At 41.3% G+C, this 18,833-nt stretch overlaps 1 protein-coding gene across 2 annotated transcripts in view; it reads right to left on the minus strand.

Moving 5' to 3' along the window:
• Window positions 1-18,833, minus strand: part of NEK7 (NIMA related kinase 7) — a 141,761-nt gene that overhangs the window by 105,335 nt on the left and 17,593 nt on the right. Inside the window, exon 2 of one of the 2 annotated variants that reach the window (XM_065408926.1) lies at window positions 1,744-1,825. In XM_065408926.1, the coding sequence (XP_065264998.1) occupies window positions 1,744-1,800 (57 nt within the window). In that variant the 5' untranslated portion in view covers window positions 1,801-1,825. Of the gene's footprint in view, window positions 1-1,034; window positions 1,210-1,743; window positions 1,826-18,833 lie in introns of those variants that run through there. The other variant, XM_065408927.1, reaches the window with a different exon arrangement.

Raw genomic sequence — 18,833 nt, forward strand, 5'->3', positions numbered from 1 at the left:
GGAAAGATGTCTAGTCGGGTGCTGCAAGAATTAGTATTAGGTCTGATCTTATTTAGTTCCTCATTAATGATACAGTTGGAGACATTTCTGAGACAGGAGGTGTTGCCAACAACTATGAGGATAGAAGCATATATCATGATTCAATTTAGGACTGGAAACTCACCCACTGCTGAAAATATCAGTTCACAAAGCTTATAGTAAATCAGAATTTGAATTACTGTGCTTTCGAGGGGAATGCGGGAAATACAAGAACTGCCTGTTATCAAAGAAGGCAGACACAACTGCGGTTTCCCAGAGATATAGGAGCTCATCCTCTCATCCCAACTGACAGATCTGATTCTGCCTCCTACTCAGCCAAGGAGGAGAATCCATCATTGGAACAGTGAGTCGTTACAAATTTTAGAATATACGGACTGCAGTAGTAGTCTGAATTTTCTTAATTAAAAAATCTTAATTTAAAAAAATAAGTTTGCACACTTGTTTCATCAAGATAGTTGTAAGGAATATGCATAAATTCAAATTATATTTTAATTTATAACTGTTTGGTACTCTAAGATCTGATGGATAGTGATACAGAAGCACGAGAATGTTTATTTTTATTTTAGCCTCAAAGCTGCTCCAATGCAGGCACTGGAACAAGGAAAGTTCTACTAAAATACAATACTGAGTACAGAAATGAAGACTTGGCAAAAATCTTACTTATATTGTCAAAAACTTCAGAACAAACACATGTTGCCACATCACCTTTATTATTCAGGCTAATGCTTGAAACAAACAAACAGAAGATTACCAGTTATGGTCCTGGTCCTGCAAAGAATTACCCAATTGTTTAACTTTACTATGACTATTTCTACTGACTTACATGTAACTCCTCATAGTGCATAAAGCAAAGCACCTTTATAAGTTTTTGCAAGATCAGAGCTTAGAGTGCTGCTTTCCAAAGGTTTTTAAATAATGTTATTAACAGAAGCAACATTTTTAGAAGAATGTTAATAAGCAGTATGCCAACTTTATCTATTGCCTGATAATCTTACCTTTGTTTTGAGTCATACCATCAAATCCAACTGCAAGGGTGGCTAAATTTCCCTCACATCCCTTGCCCATTTTCAACAAGGGAAGGCACTAACCCACATGAGATCACCAGCGGGGAACAATCTGAAATAAATCTGGCAACTCTGCTATAATTTGGAAATATATAGTGTTTAGCAGCTTGATACCTCATAGGAAAACAATTACTTTCATGTTTGCCTCTCACCTCTACTCTCCGACTTTTCCCAGTTGGTGACGCAGTAGGAGGCAAAAAAGAAAGCAGCTTTTTTCTGTGAACTATGGGGCTGATATTTTGAAATTCAATGACTAACTAATGCGATATTACATTTCTTTATGGCTTTTTTACCTCCATAAATGACTTGAGACAGAAAAATCCAAATTAAACAATCCAATATCCAAAGACACTTGATCTCATAACATTTCATCTGATTTATTAACCACTGATGACTAGTTATGTGATTCCACACAAGTAACTCGATTAAAATAATCAACTATTACCTTGAATACCATACTGAACCCATTAAATGCAGTAAAAGCCTACCCGCTTGGAATGGCATTGAATAATGGAGAAGAAAAAGTATTCTAATATCAACAATAACCTTTTGGAATTCGTTCTGTTCGTTAATTTTAACATGTTCTTCCATTTACTAAATCCATTTATTTCTGCTCTTGATGACTAGTAAAATAAAGTACCTGTGGTTGAAACTGTGGAACAGGAGTCCCTTGCACGCCTTGTGACTGTTCATCCATTGTATCAAACAGAGCTTTTTATGTTCTGCAAAAATAACATATGTATATTCATTAAATTGCAATTTAGTTAATGTTTATAGTCACTGTACCACTTACTACTGTGCTTCAATTATAATAATGGAATTAAATTATTTTACTGAACTTCAGTACACAATGAATTCAGTGCTAGAAGAATTTTCTAATTTGGATGCTTGACTTTGCAACCATTAAAACATTTTAGCCCTTTTTCTGAGGGTAAGGAGATTCCCTAGTTTTTGTTTTAAAGGATCACTTAAAAAAAAAAAAATAAGAGGAAGAAATTCCATCACGTATTCCCCACCCCAACCACATAAGTCATCAGCAGAGTTTAAACCTCGGACTATCAGATCCATACCACAAACGACTTGAGCTACACAAGTGACTCCATTAGACAAAAGCAGTAATACCCCATCATTCTCTATGTGCACCAGCCACTAAAAGTAGATATGACACATACTTTGCCAAGTGGTAGCACAAGTACTTGCTAGAAAGACGGAGTATCTTGGCTCTGGGACAGGAGTGTGATAGAGTGGCTAAAATGGGATAGAGTTAGGACTTCTGGGTGCTATTTGTTGTTTACATAATATTCACTCATTTCTGAATTTCATGGAAATCGTGTCATTGTAGAGACACTATAGTCAAACATGTACATTCACTATTCTAACAGGCTGTTTGGTTAAGAGGGTGAACCTTAGATCTGCCATATTAGGGGCCTGAATTTTATTCCCAACTATGCAAACCTCTCATATCCTGTTACCACATCTGTAAAATGCAAACAAGAATGCTTGCCTGCATCCTAAGATATGGGTATGAGATCTTGATTAATACGAAGAGTGCAAACAGCGCACAATTGTTAACAATGAAGGATAGGAAGGAGTGGATTTTAAAACTCAGTATGTCTTGGTTCACAGCCAAATGAACCCTTACCAAGACAAAATGGTATTTCATTAAGGGAAAGCACCTGAAGCATCTGTTTTGCCTAGGTCTTGTGGAGCTCTATCTCTGTCCATATTGTATGATGTAGAAGGTTCATTAGCGCCTTGGAGTATATACAATGCAGTTGGAACATTCATATAATTAAGAGACAGGAGGTGAACATGTTCTAATGCACATGGATAGAAAGGCATTTTCAGAAGCTTGTAACTTGGCCAAATCTGGAAGGATTTGCATAGGAACAGCAAAAGTCACTTCTCTTTCACTTCAGAACCGTTCCTTTCCCAAATTTCAAGTTCCTACTACAAACCATGGAAGCACTAAAGTTGTTTTGTAAAAACTCATCTAGAGAGTGTTTTAACATTGGGAAATCTTCTTGCTTGTCCCCCTCACTAATCTAATTCTGGAAAACGCCAGAATCATTTTTGCTCAAATCTTTAAAAATAATTCAAACCAAGACAGAAAAATCATGGAAAATTTCAGTACAAATAGCTTAAGCTAAGGCAACAGAAAACAGAGGCTTACAATGGAAAGAGGTAGGCAGTCTTAACCAAAGGTATCACCTATAATATACTGCATATATCAGTTTTCTATCAGAGGAGACAGTTGCAGTGAAGTCTTATTTACGTAAGCATACTTCTCAAAGATTTAAAAAAACACTATACACTTTAATGTTGTAACTTCATCTTTAGACACCCAAGCTAATTGTGTGTTTCAAGTTATTTTTTCCCATGAACAAGTTTTTACATTGTATGGTGGTCATTTTATTATCTGGATGTTTTAATAAATTTGACTAGGCCAGAAGAAAGGGCTCTTTGTCTAGAAAGAATAACCTCCAGGCACAGTACAATATAAATAGGAATACAATAATAAATAACTTTAATGAAGTTATTTATCCTTGAATTAAGCTTAATAAATACCAAGAAAATCTTGCTAAGAAAAAACAGTTTTCTTCACCTAACCCACCTACTGACTAAAACAACCGTTGAAACACAGATTATAAAATGTATTGCCTCCAAACTAAAAAATCCATTGAAGAAAACTTGCCAGGAATTTTAGACAATTTGGAGAAAAAAACAAAAAAAAAACCCAGTACATTAAGATTAATTCCTCACTTACTAGCCAAGAGGTGGTGCATTTAAAAAAAAAAAAAAAAAAAAAATCACCTCTCTTTCAATCTCAAATATTACAGAAAAGGTCTAACAAATAGCTAATATTCACAGCTGCGTAATCCTCTTTAAAGGACTGCACATCATGATGATAAGGTTAGCAAGAAATTTAAAAAAAAATTGTCACAGTGATAATACAACAGCAGCTTTACAGGATGTAAAAATAGTCCAATACACTGCTCTTCTAGAAGTACTATATATTAACCTTGCACATATTGATACATTAAAAATAATCCATAAGATCAAGCTTGCTGACTAATATATACATGCTCACTAGCATATATAATGTGTATGCATTAAGCACCAACATTAAGCACAAATATTGTAACAATGATATAGCATAAACTGGCCTACACCATAATCCTGTTCACTTATGCTAAGTATCGCATAATACTTTGAAGTTGCTGACATAAGTATTTGGCATAAGAAAATAGGGAACTTGTCAAAAATCAAGACATATTTGTTCTATGTATTAGGTCTGGTCTACACACAGACCTATGTCAGTATAATTATGTCACTCAAGAGTGTGAAAAATCCACACCCCTGAGCAACATAGTTATACCGACCTAAACCCCGTGCAGCATGTTAAGTGTAGACTTGCCCTTAGTACAAGCAAGGGAAGTACCTTCATGGACCAGTACCTGGAATGCTAGAATCCAAAGCAAAGAACAGAACAGAACAAATTACTGAACTGAAACAAACAGATGGGTTGGATTTTAGTGACGTGTAAAGAGACGTATAAATTGTAAAATCATCATATAAATAATATCAGCTGAAATGTGCAACTTTGGGAGCACACCTTCCACATAAGGTGGATGTAACATCGCTGTATGAGATGATTTAGTGGAGTCTGATATCGTATAGAACAATTTCCCTGTACTATATTATTATTGGCTTCGAGCAATAAACCTGACTGACACTTGTTATTTGGCCTCTTGACTATATTTCAGAATGAAAGAAGTGTGATCAAGCAGCTGACTAAACAATTTATCAACAAGCTTGAAAATTTGTATCAAGAAGAAACATGTAGGAACAAACGTACAGATCAGGATCCATGCAAAAGTAACAAAATAATGGATTATAGTTAGCTAGTTGTAATTTTCTCAGTTACCATTTTAAAGGCTTAATTCATGTAGCTTTGACACACAATCAGACGCCGAAGTACTTGCCTCAAACATTTTAGTTGGTGGGAATAAGAGACTTTTCTACAAATTATTATAAAATCAGATCACAAATGTAACTTAAAAACATCTTCCCATTTAAAAAAAGTGGGAACAACCAAAGGTATGTATGTCAAATGATTGTATATTTTCAAAACAATTTCCTTATCTAAAGTTTGAAAAGTTTGGTTTTCCTTCAGATTAATGAGAAAAGTTCTTTATGCCACTCTAAGTACCACAGCTCTCTTTTGGAAATTTTTTAGTTTCCAGAAATCCTTCCTGTCCAGATCATGAACAGAGAGATTAGGTAGGAACACAATTTCCACCTATTAATTCTAAAAGCAGAGGTGAATCATCTTTAAACCCTCAGGATAGACCCTCTTCTTGAGGTTCTTTGTATTGAATTTCAGTAACACTATGTTTAGTTAACAAACACTATGGAGGGGGACATTACCTTGAACTGGAGAAAGTATAGCTTCTGTGTCTGAAAAAAACCATCACTGGGCAAAGCGTTGAGGAATAAAATGGAGAGTACAACTTTAACCTGGTAGCAACATCAGCAATTAAACAAACAGGAGGTAGGGGGTGGGTGGGTGTGTGTGTAAACACTTGGGTTACTGGTAATAGACAAAGCCTAAAATGCCAAGAGCAGGATTAAATATTGGTTTTGGCCCAACAGTAATCATTTATCAGGAATGACACATTCCTGATCTCATCTTCACTCCCTTATTTGAAGAAGTCAGCCAATATCTTACCAACAGTGGTATCAAACCATTCCACTGCCCTGTGGCTGTTCCAAACCAAAAATGGACTGTTGGGACTCAACCTCTTTTCTCCTTATCCTCAGCATTTCTGTACAACTAGTGCACAGTTTTTGGAATGCTAGCTGCAATTAATGCAGAGATTAATGAGATCTGAAGGTAGTTCTAAACAGTACTTTCAGGGGGGTGAAACTAATCCTTAAAAGAAGAATCAAACACAAAGATGTGGAGTAAAGATGACACAGGGAAAAAAACAGCTAGAGGAATTGCTCAATCTGTTAATGAGAGAGTCTTTACTAATCATCTGCAAAATTTCATGATAGCCCTGGCCCCCTGCCAGGAGAAGACACTGAAAAATTGTTAAGATTTCTAAAAATATTAGTTTGAATATGGTGATAAAACTGGAAAATTGCTGGCAGCTGCTGTTTGTTCCAAAACACTTGGCAGTCAGACCCTGTTATTTAAAAAGCCTGACAAGGCCAATACTGGCAATTCTTTGCAGGATATGTAACATCTTTCATTTGTATTTTGCAGTGGGTTGGACGAGTCACAATACAGTGGTAGCTTCCATTGAAAAATTAGATCTTTGTCTGGTTAATCACTAAAGAACACTGAAATACCCTGATTAAGTCTACCAATGTCTTCAACACCATAGTTGTCTTGCAATCAGACAAATCCCAGAGATAATCCAAGTCTGAGATTGTGTTTTAAGAGTCTATTTTTTCAGTTAGTTCTTTATTTTAACAGTCCTTTAACCACTGTAATAGATCCTGGAATCTCTTTAAAAACGTGACAGATAGCAATTACGACATCATTTACAAAAACAGAACCTTTAATAACCTGTTATTGGTACTATTCCAATCATTTTCTCTAACAGTGACATCAAAACTTTCTTTCACTTTGCTCTAACTACCTTTCTCTTTAGCTTTCTTTACCAATTTGGCTTTAGTGACTGGATTTGATTATTATATAAATCTGAAAGAATAAATTAGGATTTTATTTTCCAGATTTGCTTTAAACAATAGGCACTAAAACTGGGCTGCCCTTTGTTAGCACACCTTTCCTAAAGAGCTCATAGTTCAACGTTACAAGGCACATCTCAAAATCTCATTGCATACAGAAAATATCTTTTACATCACCATTCTTACTACACCTCTACCCCGATATAACACGAATTCGGATATAACGTGGTAAAGCAGTGCTCCGGGGGGGCAGGGCCGCGCACTCCGGTAGATCAAAACAAGTTCGATATAACGCGGTTTCACCTATAATGCGGTAAGATTTTTTGGCTCCTGAGGACAGCATTACATCAGGGTACAGGTGTACTATAATAATAGAACTTGAAACAGATAAATGTTGGGGAATATAACCACATAGTTAGGCTCTTAAGAATTTTACTGAAGTGCAGGCTCCAAACTCCTGCCTTGATACAGAAACCCTGTTGTTTCCATGGAACAAAGTACATTAATACATGGTGGGTACTTATTTGATTAAATACAATTATATTTTGCAGCCAATTCCACTGACTCTGAAACAAGACTATTATCTGGAAGTGTTGAAGAAACAGAACTACTGCAGTATTCCTTCTAGAACGCAAAATAATCAAGGATTTTTTTTCTGGGTCTGTCACAATTACCTTTGTGATCTTAGATAAATTATTCAATTTCTCCATGCCCGAGTTTCCCTGTAGTAGGGCCTCAATATAAGTCAAAACACAACCACTGTGTGGATACTGAATTTCTCTTTACATACACAAAGCTACAATACTTACATTCTAAGTGATCTTATGACTCAAAAAATACTTCAGCTCACTAATCTGACTCTTTAAAAAATTGAGACTAAGGCCTGGTCTACACTAGGCGTTTATGTCGAATTTAGCCCCGTTACATCGAATTAACTCTGCACCCGTCCACACCACGAGGCTATTTAGTTCGACATAGAGGTCTCTTAAATTCAACTTCTGTACTCCTCCCCAACGAGGGGAGTAGCGCTAAATTCGACATGGCCATATCGAATTAGGCTTGGTGTGGATGGAAATCGACGCTAATAGCTCCGGGAGCTATCCCACAGTGCACCACTCTGTTGACGCTCTGGACAGCAGTCCGAGCTCGGATGCTCTGACCAGCCACACAGGAAAAGCCCCGGGAAAATTTGAATTCCTTTTCCTGTCTGGGCAGTTTGAATCTCATTTCCTGTTTGGACAGCGTGGCGAGCTCAGCAGCACTGGCAACGATGCAGAGCTCTCCAGCAGAGATGGCCGTGCAATCCCAGAATAGAGAGAGGGCCCCAGCATGGACTGATCGGGAAGTCTTGGATCTCATCGCTGTGTGGGGCGATGAGTCCGTGCTTTCCGAGCTGCGCTCCAAAAGACGGAACGCAAAGATCTATGAGAAGATCTCTAAAGCCATGGCAGAGAGAGGATACAGCCGGGATGCAACGCAGTGCCGCGTGAAAATCAAGGAGCTGAGACAAGGCTATCAGAAGACCAAAGAGGCAAACGGACGCTCCGGATCCCAGCCCCACACATCCCGTTTCTACGAGGCACTGCATTCCATCCTTGGTGCGGCCGCCACCACTACCCCACCACTGACCGTGGACTCTGAGAATGGGATATTGTCCACGGCCGGTTCCTCGGACATGGTAGCGGACGGGGAAGATGAGGAAGGAGATGAGGAGGACGAGGCAGTCGACAGCGCTTACCAAGCTGATTTCCCCGACAGCCAGGAGCTCTTCATCACCCTTACAGAGATCCCCTACCAACCCTCCCCAGCATGTAACCCGGACACAGATTCAGGGGAAGGATCAAGCGGTAAGTGCTTTAAACATCTAAACATTTATTTTTTTACAAAACTGGAATATTAAGAATAAGAACAATGTGTGCTTCATGATTTCTTTACCCTGGGCGCTTAAGTAATCAGTTCCAACTATTTAAAAAAAATCAAACAGTGTCCGGTTGTGCATGATTCTGCTGCCCAAGCTGCTCCACTCTTTAGTCCCTGCCACTGCAGCTATATGAAAATCCGGTCTATATGTCCGGGGATAGAGCAATAATCCTCCACTGACATCTCAACGAAGCTCTCCTGCAGGTAATGGGAAAGCCTGTTCATCAGGTTCCTGGGGAGAGCGGCCTTATTGGGTCCTCCGAAGTAGGAGACATTCCTGCGCCAGGAGACAAGCAAGTACTCCGGTATCATTGCCTTGCACAGCATGGCGGCATAGGGCCCTGGTCTTTGCAGGCTTTCTCGAAGCATCCTTTCCTTCTCGGTGTCCGAGATCCTCATGATAAATAGTTATGTCGCTCATGATGACCTGCTTTGAATTAGGTAGGGGACTGTTAGTATTGGGACTGCTTGCAAGTTCCTTTACAGAACTGTAACCGCTGGTTTGCAGCCACGCGGTGGATGCGGGAGAGGGGCAGCATACAGGGATCTTTCCCTGGGACATCCGCGAGGGGGTGGGACAGGGCCAGAGTTCATGCTTGGCCGATTGCTGGCAGCAGAGACTGGCATTGCTTTCAATGTGAAAGGAGGCCAGTGGTACTACTGAAGTTTTAAGCAGCCAAAAGTCTACGGCTTACCATCTTTGCCTGCAACAGAGATTACGGTGTCCTGCCACGCTTCCCAGATCTGCAGTGCAAAACCCCAGGCACTGAAGGCGAGGTCCAAAAATTCGACCTTGTCCTGAGTGCGTATGTGATAGGTGCGGTGCATGGTCTTGTTCACAGAGAAAGACTATGTTCTTTGTTCACAACTACATTTATCTTTCGGAGGAATTCACTACCTTTTTCTCATTCCCACAGCCACATCTGCGACTGTCTCCCAACCCAGCCTGGCATCACACTCCCAGAGGCTAGCGCACATTAGGCGGAGGAAGAAGACGACGCGAGAGGACATGTTCTCAGAACTAAATGGACTGCTCCCGAGCCCAGGCAGCACAGCAGAACCATTGGAGGGAGAATTTGTCCCAAATGCACCGGACACACATGGAACGTGAGGAGAGGTGGCGGCAGGAAGACCAGCAGGCGACTCAAACGCTGCTTGGACTTCTGAGGGAGCAAACGGACACGCTCCGGCGCCTTGTTGATGTTCTGCAGGAACGGAGGCAGGAGGACAGAGCCCCGCTGCAGTCTATCAGTAACCGCACTCCCCCGCCACCAAGTCCCATACCCCCCTCGCCCAAAGTCCAAAGAAGGAGGGGCGGCAGAGTCCGTGAAAACTCTCACTCCACCCCTGCAGACTGCTCAAGCACCAGAAGGCTGTCATTCCCCAAAATTTGAAAAGTCCTTTCCTGCCCGCCTCACCCAAGCCCCCGTCCAAGTTTCACCCCCCAGTTTCATGTCTGGTTGTTAATAAAAAATACGTTTCTGTTCATTACTGTTTCAGTCATGTTCTTTTGAGGGAGAGTCTGTCTGAAGGGGGGGAAGGGGCTTGGTAATTGGACAGGACAGTCACCTTTAGCAGGGTACAGAGGCGGGGGCAAGTGCAGCAGCAGGGCACATACACAGTGCAGTGACTAGTTACCCTGGTCAGTCTGGGAGGTGGTTTTCATGTTCTGTGCGTGGGGGGGCGGGGGGGGTTGCACTGTGATTTTGTTGCGGGGGAGGGCAGTTACAAATCTTATGCAGCGGTCCTTGTCCTGGATCACAGAGCCACGCAGCAGGGGATCTGTAACCCTCCTCCCCCTGCCATAAACTCACATAGCCCCCACATACACGCAGTTCCGCTCAGGAGGGCTGGCAGGCTCCGTTGAAACAACCAGTCCGCCACTGCGAATCCTGTCATTCCTGGAGTGTAGTTCAGTACACTACACCCGCTCCCCACCACAGTCTGCGTCCCAGGTTTCAAACATTCCCGCGAAAACAGTACTAAAGACAACGGTGTTCATTAACAAAATAAAACTGATTTTATTTTTTTGGAAGGGGGTGGAGGGGATCTGTAACTGCAGAGGATAGTCAACATTAACTGGGTAAAGAAACGGTCGCAGGTTCAGCTTCTCTGTACAGAAACTTAAAAGTCACTGGTTACCCTGCTCACTGTGGAACCTAGCTTTCAAAGCCTCCCGGATGCACAGCGCGTCCCGCTGGGCTCTTCTAATCGCCCGGCTGTCTGGCTGGGCGTAATCAGATGCCAGGCTATTTGCCTCAACCTCCCACCCCGCCATAAAGGTCTCCCCCTTGCTCTCACACAGATTGTGTAGCACACAGCAAGCTGCTATAACAATGGGGATATTGGTTTCACTGAGATCACAGCGAGTCAGTAAGCTTCTCCATCTCCCCTTGAGACGGCCAAAAGCACACTCCACCACCATTCTGCACTTGCTCAGCCGGTAGTTGAACAGTTCTTTTTCAGTGTCTAGGGCTCCAGTGTAGGGCTTCATGAGCCAGGGCATTAGCGGGTAGGCTGGGTCCCCAAGGATCACTGTAGGCATCTCCACATCCCCAAGAGTTATTTTGTGGTCCGGGAAGTAAATACCTTCCTGCAGCCATCTAAACAGACCAGAGTTCCTGAAGACGCGAGCGTCATGAACCTTGCCCGGCCATCCGTCGTTGATGTTTGTAAAACGTCCCCGATGGTCCACCAGTGCTTGCAGCACCATTGAAAAGTATCCCTTTCTGTTAATGTACTGGCTGGCCTGGTGGTCCGGTCCCAGGATAGGGATGTGAGTTCCATCTATAGCCCCACCGCAGTTTGGGAATCCCATCGCAGCGAAGCCATCTATGATGACCTCCACGTTTCCCAGGGTCACTACCTTTGAGAGCAGTACCTTAACCATTGCGTTGGCTACTTGCATCACAACAACCCCCACGGTAGATTTGCCCACGCCCAACTGGTTCGCGACAGACCGGTAGCTGTCCGGCGTTGCAAGCTTCCAGAGAGCTATGGCCACTCGCTTCTGGACAGTCAGGGCTGCTCGCATCCGGGTGTCATTGCGCTTCAGGGCAGGGGACAGCAACTCACAAAGTTCAAGGAAAGTCCCCTTCCGCATGCCAAAGTTTCGCAGCCACTGGGATTCATCCCAGACCTGCAGCACTATGCGGTCCCACCAGTCCGTGCTTGTTTCCCGTGCCCAGAATCGCCGTTCCACAACATTCACATGACCCATTGTCACCGTGATGTCCTCGGCGCTGGGTCCCGTGCTTTGTGACAGGTCTGTGCCACTCTCAGACTTCAGGCCCTCACCGCGGTGCCGTAGCCTCCTCGCCTGGTTTATCTGCATCTGCCTCTGGGAAAGGTGGATGATAAGCTGCGAGGCGTTGACAACGGCCACAACTGCAGCGATGGTCGCAGCGGGATCCATGCTCGCAGTGCTGTGGCGTCCGCGCTGTCACTGACCGGAAAAGTGCGCGAACTGATTTCCCGCCGGCGCTTTCAGGGAGGGAGGGAGGGCGGTAGGTAGTGACGGACGGATGACGACAGGTACCCAAAAGCACCCTCGACCCTTTTTTTTTTACCCAGAAGGCATTGGCAGCTCGACCCAGAATTCCAATGGGCAGCGGGGACTGCGGGAACTGTGGGATAGCTGCCCACAGTGCACCGCTTCCAATGTCGACGCTTCCCCCGTTAGTGTGGACTCACAAAGTCGAATTACTGTCCTTAGTGTGGACACACACGTTTGACTTTGCAATATCGATTCCACAAATTCGATTTAAGAGAAATCGAACTACCCTCGTAGTGTAGACATACCCTTAGAGATGGAGTGCAGAGGAGAAAGGGTTTGTAACCATACTTGGCAACCATACTTCTTTCGAGCTGCTTAGAATACTTCAGATATCTTTTCCAAAATATCTAATCTTCTCTCTTTATAAAAGTCATGCTGCAAAAATTGCAAATCAGAATAAAGAGCAGCCATAGAAAGCACAATCTTCGAGATTAATTTATACTGAAGCATTGCTTGGGAGTGACAAATACAGGTATGTCCTCACTGATGAGTTAGCTCAGGCTCTTACCTGGGTGGCGTTTTACCTCTGTGACAGACCCAGACGAGTGGGGTACAGGAGTCTGGTAGAGAGCAAATATACTGGTCACTGGATGAGTAGTTTTCTGTTCCCTGAGTGACCAGAGCAGGGACTGCACTAGAGTAATCAGGAACCTGCTAGAACCAGTTAAGGCAGGCAGGCTAATTAGGACACCTGGAGCCAATTAAGAAGAAGCTGCTAGAATCAATTAAGGCAGGCTAATCAGGGCACCTGGGTTTTAAAAGGAGCTCACTTCAGTTTGTGGTGCAAGTGTGAGGAGCTGGGAGCAAGAGGCGCAAGGAGCTGAGAGGGCGTGCTGCTGGAGGACTGAGGAGCACAAGCGTTATCAGACACCAGGAGGAAGGTCCTGTGGTGCGAATAAGGAAGGTGTTTGGAGGAGGCCATGGGGAAGTAGCCCAGGGAGTTGTAGCTGTCATGCAGCTGTTACAGGAGGCACTATAGACAGCTGCAGTCCACAGGGCTGGAACCCGGAGTAGAGGGCGGGCCCGGGTTCCCCCCAAACCTCCCAATTGACCTGGACTGTGGACCCTTCCAGAGGGGAAGGTCTCTGGGCTGTTCCCCAACCCACATGGTGAATCTCTGAAGCAAGAAAATCCGCCAATAAGCGCAGGACCCACCAAGATAGAGGAGGAACTTTGTCGCACCTCCTTCCTACATTTGACCATCAAACTTAATATTTGTATGGCTCTCACTGAACTACTGTAGTTTGATTTTATATTTCCCCCTCTGAGGATAATATTTCCTGAGCTTGTTTTTGTTGTAGGTAAAGGCCTTCTTCTATTGCTTTTTATGTCAGTACAGCTTACATATTATCTGGATACCTGATCCAGCTCTGGCAGGTTACCATTCTCTGCTGTCTTTGTTTCCTTTTGAAAACAATGTTTTTGGGCAGAGATTGAAATGGGATGGTTCTTGGGGGCTCAGTAAGCCAGTACTTTCTCCTGGTTCTGTATCGTGCTCCTGAATCCAAGCTTCAATTTAAAAGAACTTGCCTCTAGCTTGTGTGATTACTAAGAAATCATTCAAAATTTGAAACAGATGTGACCGTCATTGTGATGTCTGCAACCGCCTGAAATGTATGAGCTGATTCCATCCATCTCAATGTGTTGGTATTTCTGAAATCTAATGATGGCGATGTAAAGGTCAACATTGTTAACTACTTTACTTTTACAGAGCATAAAAAAAATAGTGATCATGTAATCATATAAACTCTGCACAACCTACTATTTACAGTATCTCATTTTGGTGCCATTCGTGGGCAGAGTTCGGAGAGTACCACTACTTCTCCTCCCCTACATCTGTCCCTTGATTTCAGGTTATCATACTACAGACCATAGTAGTACAGCATATATTCTACTTAATGTGGTAACCTGACATTTACAATATCTAAACACTATATTTCACATTCTAGTATGCAAGAAGCCTCTGAGAAAGAATTAAATGGTATGTGAAGAATCCTTATTAATATAACTGACTCAAACCACCATATGAGAGTGCTTATAAATCTTCCTGCCCTTTTCAAAAAGAGTTGTCTTTTATGGCACAGCCAGACTAGAATATAGCATGAAAACAGCATGTTTGGTATTCATAGATTTTAAGGCCAGCAGGGATCATTATGATCATCTGGTCTGACCACCAAGTATACAGGACACACAGATTAGGAACAGCCACACCAAAACCAAATATCCAGTATTATGACAGAAATGCAGTACACCATCAACAAAGACTATCTTGTATGCAAGTAATCAATGTACTTTCCTTTTTTCTCACAGGCTCTGCCTGTTAACAGACAGCTGCTTTCACCAACAGTCTCCTGCACACATCAGTAGCATTCTGTTAGCGACTAACTCCTTCTCCCTTTAATCACAGAGAGAACATGCTATGTATTATAAGACCAAGAGAGTAGAAACTCAGATTCTATTTTCCTGAAATGTTGTGCAACAATGCAAAATGAACATTAATGCATATTCTTAAGGCCTCCTCACAAAAAAAAAAAAAAAAAAAAGTTTCTTTATTATTTTCAACTATTTTGCCCATATAAAGATTAGTACAGTTTTGCTGACTTTGCCATCAATAAATGTTTTATATTTTTGTTTTGTTTGTTTTTACCCATTGTAATATGCAAATACCACAAATCCTGCTTAAGCTTATTACAATCTGGAGGGGGAGGGAGAAACCAGGAAGATGTGGGGAAGGCCTCTTCTGCAACCCTTTTGGACTACACCACTGACATGCATGATCTTGGGCAAGTCATTTCATCTGTGCCTCAGTTTCTCCATCTATATGGGAGAAACCCACACACCTGTAAAGTGCAGTTCTGTTCCATGGTGCCCTTCTCCATAGCAGTACAGTGAGGAAAAGAGACAGGGGCACGGCAAGGGTAATGAATACCCATAGGCTTAAATCTCCTTACACAGAAGGTGTCCAGCGACACTCTACCTGCTGTTACTTAAAATACACAGGCTGTAGAAGAGGCAACAAGGCAGCTACTTCATCTACTCTGCCCTGGATTTTAAGGAGGTAGGAGGGTGATGATTCATTCCCTTAGCCAATTCCATCCATGCAAACATTGTTTAGCCAATAACAACTAAGATCTAAAATCATCTTTTCACCAGGCCCAGAGTACTGTACCATCAGATGTAGTTATTCCATATAGATAATATTTACTCTGAGTATATGTACTATTTGGAGTTACTAGCTGTAACTCAAGGCTGTAGCAAAAGGAATCATGTGCAACTGCACCAGGGTGGATAACACGATAGAGACATGAGTACAGCACAAAACACTGGCATACAAATTGGTCATTAAAACCTCTCTCTACCCTTGGGATGCATATTCCAGGCTTGTTAAGTGGCTCTAGTATACCTTCCCTCAACCTTAGATGGTTTCACTTACTCAAATGGAACACTACAAAGTTAAGCACAGATGGCAAAAATTTTAAATGTGACAACAAAGAGAAGAAATCCCTTGTTGTATATTACAAATGATTACCGAATGAATATTGTAGGATAAAAACTCTAACGAGAGTACAGTGTCTCCTTTGTTCTTATTTTACTATCTTATCTTGTACAAGTGTAAAAAAAATACATTTTTAATATTAATTTTCAGAATTTTTCAATAATTCAATAGAAAATATACTGCATAGTGAAAATGTAGCAGAAACAATTACAGCTACAGAGTATAAAGGGTCAGAAAACCCCAGATTGAAACATGTCAAGAATTAATACATGCAGAGTTTTAATATTTTATCCCAAATCAGTTTTAGTATTCTGATTTTTAATAAGTATGTTACAGAAACAAACCCAGATAAAACAACGCCATCAATATGAAATCATTGGAAATGTGAATTAAAAAGTAGTTTCAGTTACTGCATCTACCCATGTGGTTTTATCACATATGCCCTTTTTTCTAAAAATTATTTTCGCAACTCCATTGCAGTGAGAATCTCAGACTACAGGAGAATGGAACAAAGATGGGAGAAGAAATTTTGGTCTAATTTTTCCAACTACACTAACTACCTGTTTGTTTCTTCATAAAAATAGTAGGGCTGTCAAGCAATTAAAAGAATTAATTGCGCACTGTAAAAAATTAATCGCGATTAATTACACTGTTAAACAATAGAATACCATTTATTTAAATATTTTTGATGCTTTCTACATTTTCAAATATATTGATTTCAATTACAACACAGAATACAAAGTGTACAGTGCTCATTTTATATTTATTTTTTATTACAACCTACTACAAGTACTGCAGTGCAATCTCTTTATAATGAAAGTTGAACTTACAAATGTAGAATTGCGTACAAAATTAAACTGCATTCAAAAATAAAACAATGTAAAACTTTAGAACCTACAAGTCCACACAGCGCTACTTAAGCCAATCACTCAGACAAATAAGTTTGTTTACAATTTGCAGGAGATAATGCTGCCCATTTCTTGTTTACAGTGTCACCTGAAAATGAGAACAGGCTTTCGCATGGCACTGTTGTAGCTAGCATCACAAGATACTTACGTACCAGATGTGCTAAAGATTCATGTGTCTCTTCATGCTTCAACCACCATTCCAGCAGACATGTGTCCATGCTGATGACAGGTTCTGCTTGATAACGATCCAAAGCAGAGTGGAACAATGCATGATCATTTTCATCATCTGAGTCAGATGCCACCAGCAGAAGGTTGATTTTCTTTTTTGGTAGTTCGGGTTCTGTAGTTCCCGCATTGGAATGTTGCTCTCTTAAGACATCTGAAAGCATTCTCCACACCTCATCCCTCTCAGATTTTGGAAGGCACTTTAGATTCTTAAGCCTTGGGTTGAGTGCTGTATCTATTCTTAGAAATCTCACATTGGTACCATCTTTGCGTTTTGTTAAATCTGCTGTGAAAGTGTTCTTAAAACGAACATGTACTGGGTCATTATCCGAGACTGCTATAACATGAAATACATGGCAGAACGTGGGTAAAACAGAACAGGAGACGTACAATTCTCCCCCCAGGAGTTCAGTCACAAATTTAATTAACATTTTTTTTTAACGAGCATCATCAGCATGTCCTCTGGAGTGGTGACCAAAGCATGAAGGGGCATATGAATGTTTAGCATATCTGGCACGTAAATACCTTGCAACCCCGGCTACAAAAGTGCCATGCGAACGCCTGTTCTCACTTTCAGGTGACATTGTAAATAAGCAGCAGTATCTCTCGTAAATGTAAACAAACTTTTGTTTGTCTTAGCAATTCACTGAACAAGAAGTAAGACTGAGTGGACTTGTAGGCTCTAAAGTTTTACAGAACTGCACTCAAAAACAAAACAGTGTAACAAAAAAAAATTTGTGAGTTACACTTTCACAATAAAGAGATTGCATTACAGTATGAGGTGAATTGAAAAATAGTATTTATTTTATCATTTTTACAGTGCAAATATTTGTAATAAAAAATATAAAGTGAGCACTGTCCACGTTTTATTCTGTGTTGTAATCCATATTTGAAAATGTAGAAAACATCCAAAAATATTTAATAAATTTCAGTTAGTATTCTATTGTTTAACAGTGCGATTAATCATAATTAATTTTTTTAATCGCAGTTAGTTTTTTTGAGTTAATCGCATGAGTTAACTGCAATTAATTGACAGCCTTAAAAAACAGTAATTTTTTTTTTTTTAAGAGTGTGATTCTTTTAAGTTGATGGCATCCTGTAAACCACCAATATGTATGTTTAATATGAGGATTCATAGAAGTTGTATTCCATGAGCATCAATAAAAAACTAAGGAACAAGGTGTACTGGTCCTTTGAGGTTCCAGGGAGAATCTTTCTAGGCCAACAGAACCTAACCGGGAGCTTGTACCTTGGGACCTACCTCTATTGCAGGGGATTGGCCAGGTCTAATAAGGGCTACGCAAATTGGTTTGTTTAGCTCAGGAGTTCTCAAACTGGGGGTTGGGACCTCTCAAGGGGTTGTGAGGTTATTACATGGGGGGTCACGAGCTGTCAACCTCCACCCCAAAACCCGCTTTGCCTCCAGCATTTATAGTGGTGTTAAATATATAAAAAAGTGTTTTTAATTTATAAGGGGCAGGGGGGGTCGCACTCAGACTTCCTATGTGAAAGGGGTCACCAGTAAAAAAGTTTGAGAGCCACTGGTTTAGCTAGTTTCCCTATCAGCTAAAGAACTATACAACCTACTGACCTTACCTGGCTACTCAGAGTCAAGAGGAAGAATGGTTTTTGTATAATTTCTTTTCTTATCATTGCTGTTGGATGAATGGGAGGGTTCTCTCTTGGGTTTGCTTTATTCTGTTATAAGACTAAAATACACAAAAACCCCAGGAAGAGTGCAACACTCATTTTTACTAAGTAGAGAGTACAGTGTTGCTTTTGCAGAGAAGAAGGTGAGGGCTGCTTGGCTTCTCTCTCTCACACAAACTGAAGTTTCTTCTAGGGCTCTTTCCCCCTCATTTTCTCTATTCCCCCCCCCCTTATATCCATTATCTGATTTGGAAGGGGATATGCTAAATTACCAT

The sequence above is a fragment of the Emys orbicularis genome, chromosome 8, assembly GCF_028017835.1.
Source record: "Emys orbicularis isolate rEmyOrb1 chromosome 8, rEmyOrb1.hap1, whole genome shotgun sequence".
In the NCBI taxonomy this organism is placed as follows: Eukaryota; Metazoa; Chordata; order Testudines; family Emydidae; genus Emys; species Emys orbicularis.